Source organism: Anopheles ziemanni, chromosome 3, assembly GCF_943734765.1.
Source record: "Anopheles ziemanni chromosome 3, idAnoZiCoDA_A2_x.2, whole genome shotgun sequence".
NCBI lineage: Eukaryota > Metazoa > Arthropoda > Insecta > Diptera > Culicidae > Anopheles > Anopheles ziemanni.
Genome location: NC_080706.1, coordinates 12523316 through 12540242, shown reverse-complemented (window position 1 = coordinate 12540242; position 16927 = coordinate 12523316). Strand labels below are relative to the sequence as shown.

Here is a 16927-nt window from a genome sequence, read left to right as displayed (position 1 = left end):
TGGTGGTTGGAGGCCACAAATGACAAAAATAGCGAAAAATAAAAATCAAAAACAACATCGAAGCACCATCAAAAATATGTAATAACTCATTTCGCTCGCGATGCCGGTACTGGAGCTGTTCGGTCGCACACACTCAGGGGTGACACCACGAGGGAAGTGATGGAATTTTCCTTTCCCTCGTGGGTTGACGAGGACGAAAAGAAAACACAGCAAATGTGGGTGTGGGTGTGTGTGTGTCCCGTTTATGGCGGAATGCGCTATGAAATATGACCGTACAAAATGTTTCATCGTGCCCGTTCTCTCGTGCGGCAATGATATCTTTTTGGCAGAAAGATTTGCCATCGAAAAGTGACGAAAGAGCACACAAGTAAAATGGGTAAAAAAAAGCCTTGGCCGACCCTTTGGGCGCTGTGTGGCATGTCCTTTTCGGTGTTCGGCTAATGGCGCGGGTGGCAATGTACGCCCCGCACCGACCGGTAGCCGGTCACGAGATCCGGAGCGGAGGCTAGTAAATTGCAAACATTAAAGAAATAATGTAGCACGAGTTGGAATTCGAGGCACAAGCACCGTGGAATGGAATGGGAATGTTATCTCAGTCATCGCACCACCCTCCCCCATTGGAGTGCCTTTAAGTGTTGAAAGGTTTCTCCAACTGCTTTTAGCGAAGGAGAAAAAGGCGGAAAATATATCAAAAACAAACTAATTTTCCGCTTCAGCTCAATCTTAAGCCAGCTAAATTAGAAGTTCGCCAACCGCGTTGCTTACATTGCGGAGTAATAAAAGATAACTACTTTCCACCAGCCTCGAGCTCGACATCCGAAATGGTGTGTTTAATCAATGTACCTATACTTCGCACACGATATTTTACGACAAAGCCTACTTCTCCAACGGTTTTGAATGATCGACATAAATTTGAGCACAGTGGTATAAATATCGCCACGCATCAAAAGATAAATCTATCCAGCATGTGAAAGCTTCTTGAAATGGCAGAACGTTGCCGGTAGTGTTTGATGAAGCCTAACCAAACCACACGCAAACACACACACATGGTACGTCATAAGTTCGTTTATCTTCTTAACATACTCCATCCCGGAACAATGTTCCGTCAGCATTGGTACCACGGTAATCCCGGACCCCTTTCTTCACACTCTCGAAAAGCATACCGGAGTCATCATTAAATTTTTCCCAACCAAAGTTGCCAAAACTCGACGGAGGCGGGTGAAACGTGAGAGTTTCGCACGTACCAAAACGTCATGGTGCACGTGCAGATGTACGCATATTTGCGCCGCACGGCAGACGAATGATGTTTTCGCTTTCCTCTCCATCGACGCCATCGACGGCGAGCACGAGGTGTGCGGGTGTTTGACTTGTTCTGGTTTACATGAAATGAATCACGTACCGCGGGGGAGAAAAGTGGCATAGGAGGTCGTGAAGAGAAGTCTTGGTTGAAAAATCGTTTCTTTCACGTTTTCGAGCGTGCGAACAAAGCGCAAGAATTTGCAAAATAATACTCTTTGCGACGCTTGTCAAAGTGGGACCGAGTGAAACTGTCACATCGGTGTAATAAAATTTCTACCTTCTATCTCTGTACCGCGTGTCGTGTGTCTAGCGGTCTGTACTAAAGGACATTCGAACTATGAGCTGCTTTCCCTACAGTAGTAACCCATTTCTTTGCTCCACCGTCACGCGACATGGTGAACATTATTGCTCGTGGAACATTACCTGATACGAGAGACCTAGTGTGACTTTTATGCATACGGGCGACAGCTACTTCGGGCGGTCCAAATGTAAGAGATGTTCGTTTTCTTTTTGCATTCACCACCTTCATAGGTTTTTTATTCCAAACTCTCCCGGGACGAACGTCTGTACCTGGCGGTCACCAACTTTGTACAGGAGATTGCAGCGAGCCTTTCGCAAAACGAGACCCGACGACCGATCCTCGGCCCTCCGCTCGTGCACCGTCATGCGCCCATCCACTTCGCGGAAGTTGCCCGACGGCAGCGGTTCGAGCAGGATGGAAATGGTGGCCAGGTCGTCCAGGGTGGCACACAGGCGCTCGTAGCACTCCGCCGCGTTCACCTTCAGCACGACGTGACTGATGCCGGGTTGCGCCTTGTCAATTAGTTCCTCCGCGAAATCTATCACACTGTCCTCGGCCTCGGGTGACGGGTCCATGATCGTGTAGAAGCTGAGATCGTCTACGATGACAACGGTGTTTGATGTGGCTGGTACATCGCGTACCCGGTTCCGAAGATGTGTCAGCAACTGGGTGGGCTCAAGTTTGGGACACTGCGCATACAACTCCGCGTTCACATCAACCAGTTGAAGCTTGCCTGATTCGATATAGCTACGTGCGTTAAAAGTCAACTTCTGTGCGGCCCCAATGTAATGAGCGGCCGTATGATGCGATGCAAACATTAGCACATGGTTCTGCGGACCCTCGCGCAGATGGCAGGCGATCAGTTGCACTAGCAAAAACCCTCCATCAACGCCGGACCGCTCCTGTACCAGTGACACCCTCAGCTGGTCCGATGGTGCAGCTTCATTTGTAGAATCCCAACCACACGCCCACAAATTCCTCCACGACATGGTCACACGGGGGGGGTCTGTGCTAATGCTTTTCCGGAGCCGAAAAGGTAGCCTCTCTGTCGTCCTGTGGGAAAGATAAATGAAATTACGGAACATCAGTAGGTTGCGCGTGAAGGTGGAACAAAAAATTTTAGATTTATTTTTTGACCCGTCCGACGGTACCCAGTACGACCCCACAGGGACGGATGTCTAGCCAACTTTATTCTCGGTATTCGTTCTCGGACACATTCAGAAATGGAACTAAAAAAAACGTCACACTAAGGCTGGACATTCTAAATTAACACAATAAAATGGAAGGTTGGTTTTACTTCATGCCGAATGCCGGACCTTTGACCGTTTTTAGAACGTTTCGCCTTTAAATCTTTCAATCAGTCAAAACTGTACAGGTTGTGCATGCTTTAATGTCGTTTCAACGGCGGAGCAATGGATGATGAGTATCGTCAACCTGATTCGATATTTATACGAAGTAAATTGTAAAGATCCTCTTGAACGTTTGTACGAATTCCTTTCGATGCCGGAGTAATTGGAACATTGAAAGAAAATGACCAACAACAAAAGATTGGTTGGGCGATATGTCCTCTAAGGATTCCCCGCCCCGTGGAACGATTGAAAAAACCGCGGGGACAAAGGACAGCAATCGACGAGAAGGCGATGCACCTTCCAAACGCGACAGTCTTCTTGTGGTCTTTGCTCTGATAAGTTGCGTAGTCAAGAGTTTTTCTACCATAAACAAACCATTCCATTCCCAAGCTTCCATATTACCGCTGATAAGCTCGGCGACTAAAGCAAATTAAATATTTTAGTCCACAATGGTATAAGATTTCTATATACCAAAACAGATGGATTTCTCGTCAGGAAGTTCATTAAAAATAACTTACAATCTGCTTTGCCAGCTCAGATTCCTTCTCCGTGAACAACCATGGCACAGAATAAGCTTTCTGTAAAGGAGATAATGCCGTAAGCGTAGAAGCGAACCATCTCATGTCTGCCAGGCGATCCGTTTCCCACGATATTGCTTATCGTTTCTTTTGTTTCTTTGCACGGAAATGCAGCTGCTTTCTGAAAGAATGGTACGAATTGCATCGGGTGGATGCAGTTTTCTTTTCTTATTGCATTTGTTAGCCATTAACATTCCAGTCTCGTGCGTCACTGCGGATGTCTTTCAGGGAAGGCCATGGGATTCCACTTCCCACAAAACCTAATGACATTTTCCGTCGCGGAACGGTATCGGCCCGATAAGGATGATGCTAAATTATCCATCGGGCGCATATCTCCCACTGACTGCGTAAAAGATGTGCAATGGAAATGAAAAAAAACCCCTAAAACGAAAAACCATTAAAACAGAAAACAAAGTCTATACGGCACGATGATATGATTTCCTTCGTATGGTTTTACGAGATAAAAATTTTCGTTTAGTCACGAACACATAATTTAGTTTTTGCGACCAAGAAAAACCGATCAGTGAACGGCGGAGGAACGCAGACGGAAACAACAACACCTTATCGGCTTATTTCTACGCAGGCTGAAAGAGAAAGGTCCATCCTTTTCCCATATCAAAACAGATGAGTTGGTTCACATGCAGCTCAGCGTCTGATGAAAGGTCGCACCGTCATGTATTACGGCCGCCTCGAATGTTGATGTTTGCTGTAACGATCGATGGGCCGGCGATGGAACTTTCATATTGCCCCGCTTTTATACACTAGGCGATAAGTTGCACCGATCGTTTTAATAATATTTTCTAACTAAAAACTTTCTCCCCAGCTAATGAGTCCTTAATGGCGCTCGATGTCGCAACTGTTGCGCATAAACAGTCTCTCCCAGTCCGGATAAGTGCCCCGGCGGTGGCAGTCGTCCTTTCCCCGGTGACTTTTCTGGTAAAGATATGTTCTAACCGAGGCCCTTTGTTTTGTGTGGTTTGCACACGGGTTCGAATTGAAACTCGAAAACTTTCTCGACCGTCTCCTGTGTACGGTCTCAGTTTTTCGTGCGACAATAAATGAAACACTTGTCACCGGATGGAACGGAGAAGGTGCTTTAAGGTCGAGCCAAATCACGTGGCAGAGGTTAGTGGGTGGATAATTTTTGTCTTTTGCAAAACTCTCTCGGGAAAATCCCTTTCGAGGGTGGTTTTCGTAGGGAGGGGCTGAAAACTTTCTGCCGAGTGTTTTGTTTATTTCCTCTCAGTGGTTCGCTTGCGTCTCGCCGGTAAATCTTTAACCGCATACGTGGAAAAAGTTTTACGAAGTATTTAGTTTTGCGTGGAATTTGTAAGAAGTTTGCCACTTGCATGTTATACTTCAAAGAACGGAGAATGGAGAGGCAAGGTTGGACAATAAATACACACAAGCACATTTCGGTAAGAAACCAGGAGTGCATGAAAAACCGCATCTCGAAACGGTCCGAACGAAGGTAACTGTTTACGAAAAACTTTTTTATCTTATGGCTATGGAACGAGCGAAGAGCGTGGTGGGCAAGGAGGACAAGAGAATCAAAATCACCCAAAGGATGATGATACTTTCATTTGCACTCGCCACCTCGGCAGAGAAGGTTTAATTCAACGCCTCAATAGAAAACCACTCTGATTCGGGGTCCTTCAAATACTTTAAGTTTGATGGCCTTTAAAATTGAACTCTGATACCACCTCGATCCAGCAAGATATATTTCAAACTTTATCGGCACGTAAAATGGATTTCAAGAATTTCAAACGAAACGATGGACAAGGAGGTACGATCTAAGAACTGGGTTGAGCCTCGAACTTGCCGCATTAGAAAAGGATCGGTGGACTAGCAAAGTATTAAGACGTCAATGAACGAATTCTGGGAAGTCTGAATCAAATTATAAACTTGAAAAGTTATTTTCAGCACCGACGACGTTCTGATTTGTGTTAATTTCTAAGCCAGCTTATTTTGGCGTGCGGATCAAGAAGATCATTTAAAAAATGCCCTAGGAAAAGTGGTAAGTAGCCAATTTGCTTTGATGTGAAAGACTTCCTCTTCCCGGTGTGAATGCAAAATAAGTTCTAATTAAAGCTGAACCCTAATGGGGAGACCTTTTAGTTCAAACAAAACCGAAAACTTCAACTCACTGTTGAACATAATTCAAAACGTAAAAGGCAAGATAACATTTGCCCAGAAATCAAGAAGTTCAAAGGTTCATCAAACTTGATTCTAGATTGAATAATTAAAATACAATATCGGTAAAATAAAATTCCCTTTGGGATATTTCGAATTTATGGCACTCTGAACATTTTCCGTTATGATTCGCTATATACATGTATATCTATGTACGAATTATAGCCACAAGACATTTAAAAAAAAAAAAAATTAATTTAACAAATTAAAGTTTTAAAAAGAGCCGGTGCAGTCGTTTATTAACCCATCTTATGAAATAAGATGTCGACAAATATTTGGCCTCAATCTGCACGCCTTAAGACAAAGCATTCAGAACAGTCTTCGGTCGTATTGAAGCAGAGAAATTGTAAATTGTAAATCAAGACAGTGATTTCAAGGCAGAGAGCAAATACACGTGAATATTTTAAACGCTGTCGTTGCCATTGCCATTTTGTGAAATAAGCCAATATAAAATTCATTGAGCTTTTTGAATATTTTATTCATTGTAAAATACGGTACTGAAGTACTTTCCATCACACCTACACAAGACGTTGGGCGAAGGCAACGGGTACCAGTTTCGGTAACAACGGAAAATCGCTTGCGTCAATAAGATCTTCTCTACGCACTAACGCGGAGATTGTTGGCAAGCAGAGGTGTGTACGCCTTTTCCCAGCCGTCCATCCCGTGGTCCTTTGACCACTTGTGCGGTACATGGAAATCGGTGTGGTGCAAGAATAGAATGGCACCAATCTTAGCGTAGTGAAGGTTAAATCCTTTGCTTCACTGCCGATTCGTCTGGCATGATATGCCAATCCTCATATGATGGACCGTTTTTCATGCCATTTATGCTTCCAGCCGATGATAATGTACATTCTTAGCATCTGGTTCCCTATCATCCCGTCGTCATAATCTACCATCAATCAACGATGACAAAGCCGCAGAATCTTCCGTCGGAAACGCACACGAGTAGCTCCGTATCGGGACAGCGTCCGGAACGGAACGCCGATGGAAACAAGCAACGGTTCTCGGTCGGTAGCGGTGGTGGTGAATGTGCGTCAGCCGGTGCCGCGGGGGTAAGAAATTAAAAAAGAAGAGGAAATCTTCCAACGACATGTCACTGACAAGAACCGTCAACTGATGATAATTTTAGCTAAACGATTTCGGTACCTGATAACTCTCACTCTGTCTTCGTTCGGCAAGCTGAGTGGGTGGCGCCTTTCCTAGCGCGGTTACTGCCGTCGGAAGTACCTCTAAATTCCAACGTTTCGCGAAATTGTGGGTAAGCATGGTGCAGTGTAACCGGTTGAGTGCGGACTAGTGTACGAATAATTAATGCCATACAACCTTCAAACAGTTGATTATTCAATCGATTCATTTTTGATTGCAAAGCTAGTATGTGCAATGCTAGTTTGTGTCACATTGTGGCCACATGGCAATGAATACCGTTGCCAGTGCGCTTGGTGAACGGGTTGCGAACGCGAACGCTGTGTCCTAGCAACAACACCTCCACATACGTGCTAATGTGCTAATCAAACGTCAGCGCGCACTAAACTCGTTTATTGAGCAATAAATAGTGTCCACTTACCGGAACCAAATTATCAACCGGCGGCTAAGTGATATTTATTCTTACAAGCACTCGACAACGCACAGCGTACACAACGACGAAACGCACGACGGCCTTCGGTACGGGTATTCCGTTTGTTGTTTGTTTTGAATCAGCTGATTGTGACGTTTGCCTCGTCGAGGCAGGGCTGTGTGGCATGGAATCGATGAAACGACGAAACACCATGAGTTCCAGTTCGGCGTCGCATCAGAGCGGATGGTTAGCAGTGCACGAGGTTCCTGAAAAGGGTTAGCTGAAAAGTAAGGTTATCTTAGGCACGGCCGCGTGGTGTCGCCGAGCTGGAGCTCAAGTCAGAGAAATCCTAGCCGACGCACATCTCGTGCTGTTTGAGTAATCAAGCGGATCACGAGTTTCGTGCGATCTGACAAACGGAAGGAAATATTCCTTTCGTTACGGCGGGTGAACAGCCGCATTTTGACTGCGCACTAGCGTGGTTGGCTAGCAGTGCTCCTGGCCGCATGGTGGCAGTCAAAAGGCGACGCCTACAGAAAATCGAAAACCACAGAAAATCAGGACATATGGCCTTTAGTTGCCAGTCCTTAACCTAAAGAGGTCTATGTCTCCAGGTTAGCTTGCGAAGGCCCAGGAAGCTGGATTCAATAGCCGTACTGGAGTAAATCCTCGCCGAATTGAAGAAGAAGAAGACGAAACACCATTAGCTCGATATTTCTCTTTTCCGATGTTTCCAAATACGGACGAATACAGAAAGTTTACACATTGTAGAATAATTTTAATATTCGCCGCAGTATATGACTCACTGAAACACAGCGTTTGATACACTGGAGCACAACTCAAGAAAATAGTAACAATTGTTTTACTAAGTGTGGCGATCCCTTGACTTTCAGTTGTCAATTACGTCATCGTTACATTTCATTCAAAGTACTTTGTCGCCGCTGTCGTCGTCGTCGTCGCCGTCGTCGTTGTCGTATTTTTGGTCGCGGTCTTCGCATCCCTATCCTTTCCCCCTAGCACGGCTGCCTTCTCCTACCGCACACACGCAGGTAACCTGTACCCCCGTGCACCAAGCCGAGTGCATTATCTTCCTCAAACAAATTTGGCGTGGTTTTATCTAAAAATAACACCATGACCAAGACGCACCTGTGTTATTCTACGTAGCCCTAGAGGGCAAGATTTTTTCATATCGCGGATGCCCTTTTGCTTAACCTTGTGGCCCGTTTTGCGTTGAGTGTTTACGTTTTGTTTACATTTGTGATTTGAGCTTTTTTTTTCGTGTTCTTCCTCATCCGGGAATGCGATGGACCGGGTGTTAACTGGACCACATCAGCTGATTTTACTTGTCAAATGCATCTCATCCGGTACGCTGGAGCCGAACCGAAGAAAACTAATCGAACACACCCTTTCGTTCCATTCCATTTCAGCAACGATGTCCGACGACAAGAAGAAACGCCTTTCGTACTGGTACTTTGGAGGGCTGGCCAGTGCTGGAGCGGCCTGCTGCACGCATCCGCTGGATCTGCTGAAGGTCACATTGCAAACGCAGCAGGAGGGTAAAATATCGCTGCTCCAGCTTACCGGAAAGGTGGTGCGTACGCAGGGTGTCCTAGCGCTCTACAATGGCCTCTCGGCATCGTTGCTTCGCCAGCTGACCTACTCGACGACACGGTTCGGAATCTACGAGGTGGGCAAGCAAGCGATGGGCAGCGATTCCGGATTCTTCGGCAAGGCGCTGCTAGCCGGAGCGGCCGGAGCTGCTGGTGGATTTGTCGGAACACCGGCCGACATGGTTAACGTGCGGATGCAGAACGACATCAAGCTACCCCCGGAGCAGCGTAGAAAGTAAGATTGTGCCAAGCGACGTTGGACTGCACTGAACACTTCTCACTTGCTTGTTTTAGCTACAAAAACGCCGTCGATGGTCTGTTCCGGGTGTACCGAGAGGAGGGTTTTGCGCGCCTGTTCTCCGGGGCGTCCACTGCGACCTCCCGCGCCGTTTTCATGACCATCGGTCAGCTATCATTCTACGATCTCGTGAAGGATCTGCTGCTGAAATCGGGCCACTTTGGCGACAACTTGACGACCCATTTCCTCTCGTCGCTAACGGCCGGAGCCATCGCGACCACACTGACACAACCGCTGGACGTGCTAAAGACGCGCGCCATGAACGCCAAACCGGGCGAGTTCCAGGGCGTGTGGGACATTGTGCGATTTACCGCCCGTCTCGGACCGCTCGGGTTCTTCAAGGGTTACGTGCCGGCCTTCGTGCGCCTTGGGCCGCACACCATCCTTACCTTCGTCTTCCTCGAGCAGCTGCGTATGAACTTTGGCTATCTGAAGCCGGAGTCGAAAACGAACTAGTGGCCGAACCGCAGCATAGCACCTCGAACGATTACCGTTTACGGGTTACCGCGAGCTTTTAGAGCATTTGTTGACACATTCCACTAACGAACAAGCTGTAGGCATCACGGGTAGATCAGGTCGATCGAGTACCGGTGATGCAACCGGTACCGAACATTGTTATGGGTTTCTATTTTTTCGTTTTTTAATCTTTTGGTTTTAACTGACACGTATAAATTTGAAAACTTTCCACTCTCATAGAGACACCATAAGGAAAGTTGCGAGATTACGAAGAGGGTTTGAATAAATATTTATCAACGTTAGAGTTAATCCGCGAGCCGTATTTTTCCACCGTTTGTACGTCGTTTACGTCAGTGAGATCACCTGTCCACAGTCGTGAGCAAGGACAGCGTAGCATTGCGAAATTTTTTGGCATACCCAATTTCTTATAGCGACTAACAAAGAGCGATGCTCCCGCCTTCGAAAAACAAAAGCGCATGGAAAATGGGATTCAAATTGGTAAATTAAATAATCCATTTAATATACTGATTTTACACTGCCTGTCTTTCCTTGCACATTACTGTAAATACTCTGTTGCATCTCTTTGGCAGAACAGCGGTGTTTGACGTTGTTCAATGCAGTAGAAAAACATAGTGCCGGTCGGTCGTACCTTTAGTTTTCTCGCTTCGGTGCAAACTAAACACTTACACTCCAATTATCTGAAGATCCGCTATCAGATCCAGCTGCGTGTAAGCTGTTCCTATCGGCGAGGCACTAGGAATCGAGGTAAACAGTCACCGGTACGAAAGAAAGTTTGATAAAATTTCGTGTTATTTACACAATATCGTTGCCAAAGTGACACAATAAGGTGGATTAGCAAGTGGTTTTTTGACGTTCTTCTCGATAACATTATTGTGAACGAGACGATACCTTGTAAAATGCTTGTAATTCGGAAATGGTTTTGGATGTGATGCAAGAAAGCCCTTGTAAATTTACAAAAAGTACAATTGCATCTAATTTTTTCGAATTTTTAGGTAGTAAATGAATCGCTTTTGGATTAAATCGTCAAACTACACTTCTTATCGTACCTGATTTCATACCACCGTGACCAAACAGCTTTTTTACCGCTAGATGGCGTTGTTCATCGCGTTCGAAGTGCCAGTTGACAAATTAATTTCGATTAGGTTTTTTACAGGCATTTTTCCTATTATTCAGAATGTTGATTTCGAAGGATTCCGAAAAAAAGTCACGATGGTATTTTGGAGGTTTGGCCAGCGCTGGTTCGGCATTCTGCACGCAACCGCTCGATCTGCTAAAGGTGATCTATCAAACGGACCTCCGGACCAACGTGTCGATGTTTCAACTTTCGCGTGAAATTGTCCGCGACGATGGGGTGTGCGCTTTATTTAATGGCGTTTCCGCAGCTGTCTTGCGGCAGCTCACCTACTCAACAACACGATTCGCAATCTACGAGCTAGGCAAGCAAACAGAATTTGGAAAAGAGTCCGGATTTCTTGGTCGTGTGGTGATGGCAGCTATCGGTGGTACGGTTGGCGGCTTTGTGGGATCTCCGGCAGATCTGATCAACGTGCGAATGCAGAACGACATCAAACGACCACCCGCGCTGCGGAGAAAGTAACGATTGCCAGAGTGTTCTCAGTGTACGGTTGAATTTACACGCCGGTGATCTGTTTCGATTCTTGCAGCTACAAGAACGCCTTCGATGGCATCGTCCGGGTGTGGCGCGAAGAAGGCTTCCGGAGACTGTTTGCTGGGGCAAGTTCGGCTACGGCACGGTCGGTGTTCATGACCATCGGACAGCTGACGTTCTACGACCAGGCCAAGTACACACTCTTCCAAACCGGCTACTTTACGGACAACATCGGAACGCATTTTCTGGCCGCGTTAATTGCCGGTGGCATGGCCACCACTATGACGCAACCGATAGACATGGTGAAGACGGTGATGATGAATGCGAAGCCAGGTGAATTCAACAGCATCGGAGCTATATTGGTGCACATCGGTCAGCTGGGACCTTTAGGATTTTTCAAAGGATTCATCCCTCGCTTCATCCGGCTTGGGCCGCACACCGTGCTAACGTTTATATTTTTAGAGCAATTGCGCATCCATTTTGGAGTGGTGGAATCTCGTTGAACATGCGGACTATTTATTTATTTTTTTGTTTTCGTAGGATATTGTGATCTTTAGATGCGTGCTATTAGAATAGAATATAGTCTATTAGTTATATTTTCCAAACTTGCCTCAAAGTTTTGCAATAAAATGTTAAAACGTATTCTGCGTTGAAAATTATTATGATGTTCCTAACCATTAGACACATTTAGACATTACCCTCCCTAGTGCGAGGGAACTGACTATTCACGTACAAGAAAGCCCTTAAAGTTCCTCCTGTTTTTACATCTACCATTTCCCACAGCCTGGGTCGTCAAATGATTCGGTTATTTGGCCGTTGGGCTACAGTACTGTATGTCACAAATGAAGCACGTGACCGTGTTATTAATCTTGCCCTTTTCTTTTTGGCCTAGCGACCGTTTTAGTCGTGCTTGCCCTTGTTAAAGGTTTTGCAAGACTTTTGCCTTTTGTGTAAGTAGATAGTCAGCCTTCTCGCACAAAGGAGGGTCCGATCTCGAGTGGGATTCGAACCCACGACGTCGAAAACGCGCCTCTACGCTCATGGGCCGATTTTCAATCCAATTGACTCGTCCAGGGCACAATCAGTTGTGTAGCATTGTACGTTCGAAAAAAATTTAGGGTTTTCAAACTATGGTATTTTGTTTTTAAGGAAGACTCTTTACGAAATAACTTTTAAATATTCCTGCATGCATTACAAATTGCATTTTATTTTGGTATTTTTTAGAATTTTCTTATAATGCAACAACGAAATGCCCCAGCATACCCTACTTGTTATGCTACGAGCATAAATTCCGAAATAAACATGCTAAACTCTGACTCGCACACTCCTATCGAAACAATGTTTTGCACAAACACCACCGTGGCTGCACACGTATCCACAACCACCAACAAGCGGCTCGCCGTAAACGTACCAAATTCACGTATTTTGCGTGCCAGTGTGCGCATGGCGGAGTATGTTTGCGTTTAATGTTTATGCTCGCGACACGGCCGCGCCGGAGCGAGCTTTCGAGAGCTTCGGCACGGGGCAAGTTTCCGTACAGGTTTCATCTCAAAACAGGTTTCTACACAGGCCACCGTCGAAGCGGGCACCGACATGCGCTTCAGTTGTAGTTGAATCGTAGTTTCGATAGGACGTTCTTCTCGGAGTGGCCGCACCGTAGGCACGTAACGGGAAGAGATAGACAACATCTCCGCGGTTCGTCATCGCCGTCTCGCGAGATTGCGTATGAACACTGAATGACCGTCCTGGCTCCCTGTTGAACTGGTATATCCCATTTTCCCGTGGTTCCCCGTTGCCAAGTGAGTGTAAATTTGTGTTTTTTCCGTCCAGCCATCGAGTGACAAAAACAACATCCCCTCGGACGGGTGTTTTGTGTTCCGTGGCAATTACTGTCATCCAGCTGTCCCTGAAGGGCGAGGGACGTGTTTCTCTGTGTGTCTTTTGTCTGTGTGTGTGTGTGTACACGTACATAGACAGGAAAAAGCCTCTTTCATCCCGAAAAAAAGTGCTGAGCTTTCGCGAGACGTACTTACGTTCGCGGTGTCCGGAAAAACCCGATCGACCGTGTGACAAACCCCCTTCTTTGATCCATAGGTGGGATGTGTGTGTTTTGGGGCTGGCGAAGTGCTACGTGGGAGCCACAACAGGCTCCAGCTGGTGTTCGAAATAGCAGCCGCAGTTTGGGCAGTGGGATGTGTTTGGTGTCCGTGCGTCGTTCGGTTGGAAAAGATTTCGCATTTTGAAGGAAAAACACGAAACAAATATTCAACCAGTAAAACTTGTGCAGCCCTTAGCGTGGTGTTTGTGGTGTAACATTCATCCGTCTTGAGCAGCTAGGTGACGAAAGAAAACAAAAACATCGCAATGACGCAATTTGGCGTAGTTCTGCAGACGTTCTTCTCCGGTGGCCAGCTTCCTTCGGGCAGAGATCAGTGGACCGTCAGCTCGATGCTCGAATGCAGCAGCAGAAACCAGTCGTCGGTGTAGTTGGCTGCTGGGAAAGGGTCGGTCACAACACTACCACAACCTCGAAGGCCTGCCGCAGGCTCCCCATGAAGGGCCGTTGAGAAAAAAAACACACATAAAAGGTAAATCTACCTTCAACATCTATGTGAGGACATAAGCGTGTAAAGTTTACCAAAGCCTGCTTTCCTGCCGTAATAAACAACGCATCGAAGTAGCTCGTTGCGTTGCTGTGCTGTTCTGTTGTTGCTCCACCGGGTCGCACGTGTTTGTGTGCTGGCAAGTTCGGCGTTTCTCGTTTGTCATCAGCTCGCGCTTGTGTGTGGTGCGGTTTCCAAACGCGACCGCGAAAGGAAAAACTCCCCCTTGCGGTCCTCGCGAAGCTTCGCTGCGCCGTTAACCTTTGCCGCTTTTTGGTGCAATACGGCGATACGTGGCGGGTTTTGTTTTTCCTTCCCTCGGTGCGTTATGTTGGCCGCAGCGTGCCCTGGCACAACGCGACCACGGTATGCCACAGTTGACAGTCTTCGCTTCTGCCTTTCCAGGGGGGTTGGTTTAACGAGGGAGCGAAGCTAGCTTTTGATGGTCGGGTGCCCAGTTTTCCCTCATCTTGCACACGCTTGCTGGACACGCGGTTTGAAAGCTTCTTATACGGGATTACACACCAGTAGCCGCCTGCTTGTACTCACTTTCCATCCGCATTGTCACGCTTCCGCGGTGCGGAAAATCTGCGCCCGAACCGGTGACAGATGTTACGGATCATCTCCGGTCGTCACTTTGTTCGGTTTCCATACCCGTTGGATCCACATATAAAAAGAATCAAGAAAAAACATCCTCCGAGAAGGTGTAAGAGTGTAGTGGAAGGTGATTATCAAGGTTATGAATACAGAATATTTATGTAGAATATGTTCCTTGAACCATAATTATAGACTTTCGTTCATTTTGACAAATATTGAAGTAATTCAATTCGAGAATCACCTTCGTTCCCACCTTATTGAGAGTATTGATCATGATGTTGATAGAGTAGATAAAAAAACACCTCCAATGCGTAAATGTTAATCATTTACACAACTTCCATGATTTGTTTGAAAGCTTAGGCCACTGTAGCACTTGATTGGCAAGGTGGTAAGGCCCCAAAAAGGTGAGAAAAGTAAAGAAAAACGCAAATAAATAAGGAAACCTCTCCATGCTTTCCCTCAACAAAACTTCCGGCGCAGCGTGAAATTTGGAAAAACAAAAGTTATCCCTCTCGATGCCGGCCGTTAGTTGGTTTGTATCTTTGCCGCTTTTTTGTTGTTGTTTACGTTTTGTTTTCCTTTTCTTTCAACCGGAAAACACCCGGGTAACCCGCCGCGCCTGCTCGTCTTTACGGTACGAGGGATTGGTGCTGGTGATAAGAAGTTTATGGAAATGTTTCTTTCTTTTCGCCCCTCTTTCTTCACCGTTTGACGCAAGTTTTCCCTCCCGTTTTCCAATGGAAGAGATGGAAACCCGCAAACAATACCGCTTGCTCGGCGCGGGATGCGAAACCATTATGATTGGGATGATGTGTCCATCCCCCGTTCTTGGGTGGTTGCCAAAGGAGGGTTGCGGAACGGAAAAGAAAATGCGCCCGTTCGAGTGCGGGAAGATGCCACGGGCGCAATTCACCACCGTGTAGCGTCGTAAACGAGGATAGTGGTGGTTCACGGTTGCAAAATGTGTCAGAAACTCGGACAGGCAAATCCCAGGGCGGCCACGGTTTCAGTGGAAAACTAGGCCCGCTTCAAACAGGGCGGTACGGTGGGCTGCGTCTTTGCTTTTTCGAGCGGGGCAGCGGGCAGCCTCGGTGCGGTGCACGTTTGCGCGTAGGAAAATCATACGGAGGCAACCCTCGAGGCAGCGTTTGCTGAGGGTGCAAGAATGAAAATGGAATACTTTTATTAAATTTATTCACATCAGCACTTGGGGGGGATTGGTGGCGGTGGGGTCAGGGCAAGCGAAAAAGCGAATCATGGACGTTCGTTAGAATTTGTGGAAATTTGAATTAACTGCGTGCACTGCGTGTTTGGGGATTACGAAATATGCTTTCGAAGTTTTAAAGGGAAAATTTGACGTTTATTGAGGTCGAAGGGATACAACAAACAAAAAACGAAAAAGAAGGAAATTTAATAATGCTTTACAAACCCCATGTTTCGTTTTGAGCGGATTTCAATTTTCGCTGTCAGGAATTAACTTTGCTGTCTGTTATTATTTTGGAATTTCGTTTTTGTAAAATATAAAACTAATTTATTTTATTTTTAATTCAGATTATCAAACTTCAGACAACCAGACTTAGAAAAAAAAATTATAATTGGGTATATTCCAAACCAAACTGTGAAAGTAAAACATGTGCAGTTTTAAATGTATTATTTCTGAGAATGTAACAGTACAACATTTACTGATAGTATGATAGTGCTGTGGAAAGCTTCGGTTGGCTTGTTGGTTTAGATCTCATTGTAAATTATAAGTTTAATGTACTTTGAGAGCAACTTTACAAACAATTATCCGCATATTCGTATTTTTCATTTATCTATCGCCATGTTAAATATTGATTTGTTAGCTCATACATTTATTTTATGGAGGTTTGCTCTTAAAGCCATTTCCTTTCAATCCAACCGGTCATGATACGATATGTTTTGAAATCCATTCACGACCTAAATGATCGATGGCCGAAGTTATCTACAAAGAGCAAAGCCCTATTGCGAGCAGCACAATGTACCATGTGGTTGGAAAACTGAAAAACCACATACCATTCAAGGCTCGCTAGGGTCGCTCGAGTAGAGTTCAATCAGCTTAAAGGAGTGCTTTCCACCTCACTGACACTGAAATAGCGCCACTTGAAGAACTTCACTTTCCGTTTGATGTACGCCAAGGCACGGAAAATGGCACTGGCGCTCTTTGATGTTGACGCATCGGTATGCCTGCTGCGTGTGGGCGAATTGAGAACCCGGGCTCATCCCGCTAGGGATTTCCTTTTCTAATCTCTAATTCCAATTAGTCAAACCCCCTGTCGAACGCGTGTTTGGGCAGTGTGTAATACAGCTGTCGGTTCGTGTTTGGACGATTGTTTTAGCCCTAAAGATCGTTGAACTGCAGGACGCAGTGAAAGGCATACAATTTCCATGCTAGAAGATGGAAGATTTCCATCCAAAACTGTCCTATACCTCCAAAACC

General features: G+C 46.0%; 3 protein-coding genes across 3 annotated transcripts; 2 read left to right on the top strand and 1 right to left on the bottom strand.

Annotated features, from left to right (window-relative positions):
- Positions 1-1824: 1824 nt before the first annotated feature.
- Positions 1825-2589, bottom strand: LOC131284092 (uncharacterized). The gene has a single exon (XM_058312948.1). It carries the CDS (start codon positions 2587-2589, stop codon positions 1825-1827), a length of 765 nt encoding a protein of 254 aa, XP_058168931.1.
- Positions 2590-8224: 5635 nt separating this feature from the next.
- Positions 8225-9910, top strand: LOC131287050 (mitochondrial dicarboxylate carrier-like). Its single transcript, XM_058316066.1, has 3 exons — positions 8225-8324; positions 8703-9120; positions 9180-9910. The coding sequence occupies exons 2-3, from the start codon at positions 8708-8710 to the stop codon at positions 9637-9639; spliced, it is 873 nt and encodes a 290-aa protein (XP_058172049.1). The 5' UTR covers positions 8225-8324; positions 8703-8707; the 3' UTR covers positions 9640-9910.
- Positions 9911-10834: 924 nt separating this feature from the next.
- LOC131284091 (mitochondrial dicarboxylate carrier-like) lies at positions 10835-11874 on the top strand. Its single transcript, XM_058312947.1, has 2 exons — positions 10835-11253; positions 11325-11874. Exons 1-2 carry the CDS (start codon positions 10835-10837, stop codon positions 11770-11772), a joined length of 867 nt encoding a protein of 288 aa, XP_058168930.1. The 3' UTR covers positions 11773-11874.
- Positions 11875-16927: the final 5053 nt, after the last annotated feature.

Bases quoted from the DNA above. Each gene is read 5' to 3' on its own strand.
- LOC131284092 (XM_058312948.1), bottom strand. From the start codon at position 2,589: ATGTCGTGGAGGAATTTGTGGGCGTGTGGTTGGGATTCTACAAATGAA.
- LOC131287050 (XM_058316066.1), top strand. From the start codon at position 8,708: ATGTCCGACGACAAGAAGAAACGCCTTTCGTACTGGTACTTTGGAGGG. The intron at 9,121-9,179 runs GTAAGATTGTGC...TGCTTGTTTTAG, and splicing joins CCCCCGGAGCAGCGTAGAAA to CTACAAAAACGCCGTCGATG.
- LOC131284091 (XM_058312947.1), top strand. From the start codon at position 10,835: ATGTTGATTTCGAAGGATTCCGAAAAAAAGTCACGATGGTATTTTGGA. The intron at 11,254-11,324 runs GTAACGATTGCC...CGATTCTTGCAG, and splicing joins CCACCCGCGCTGCGGAGAAA to CTACAAGAACGCCTTCGATG.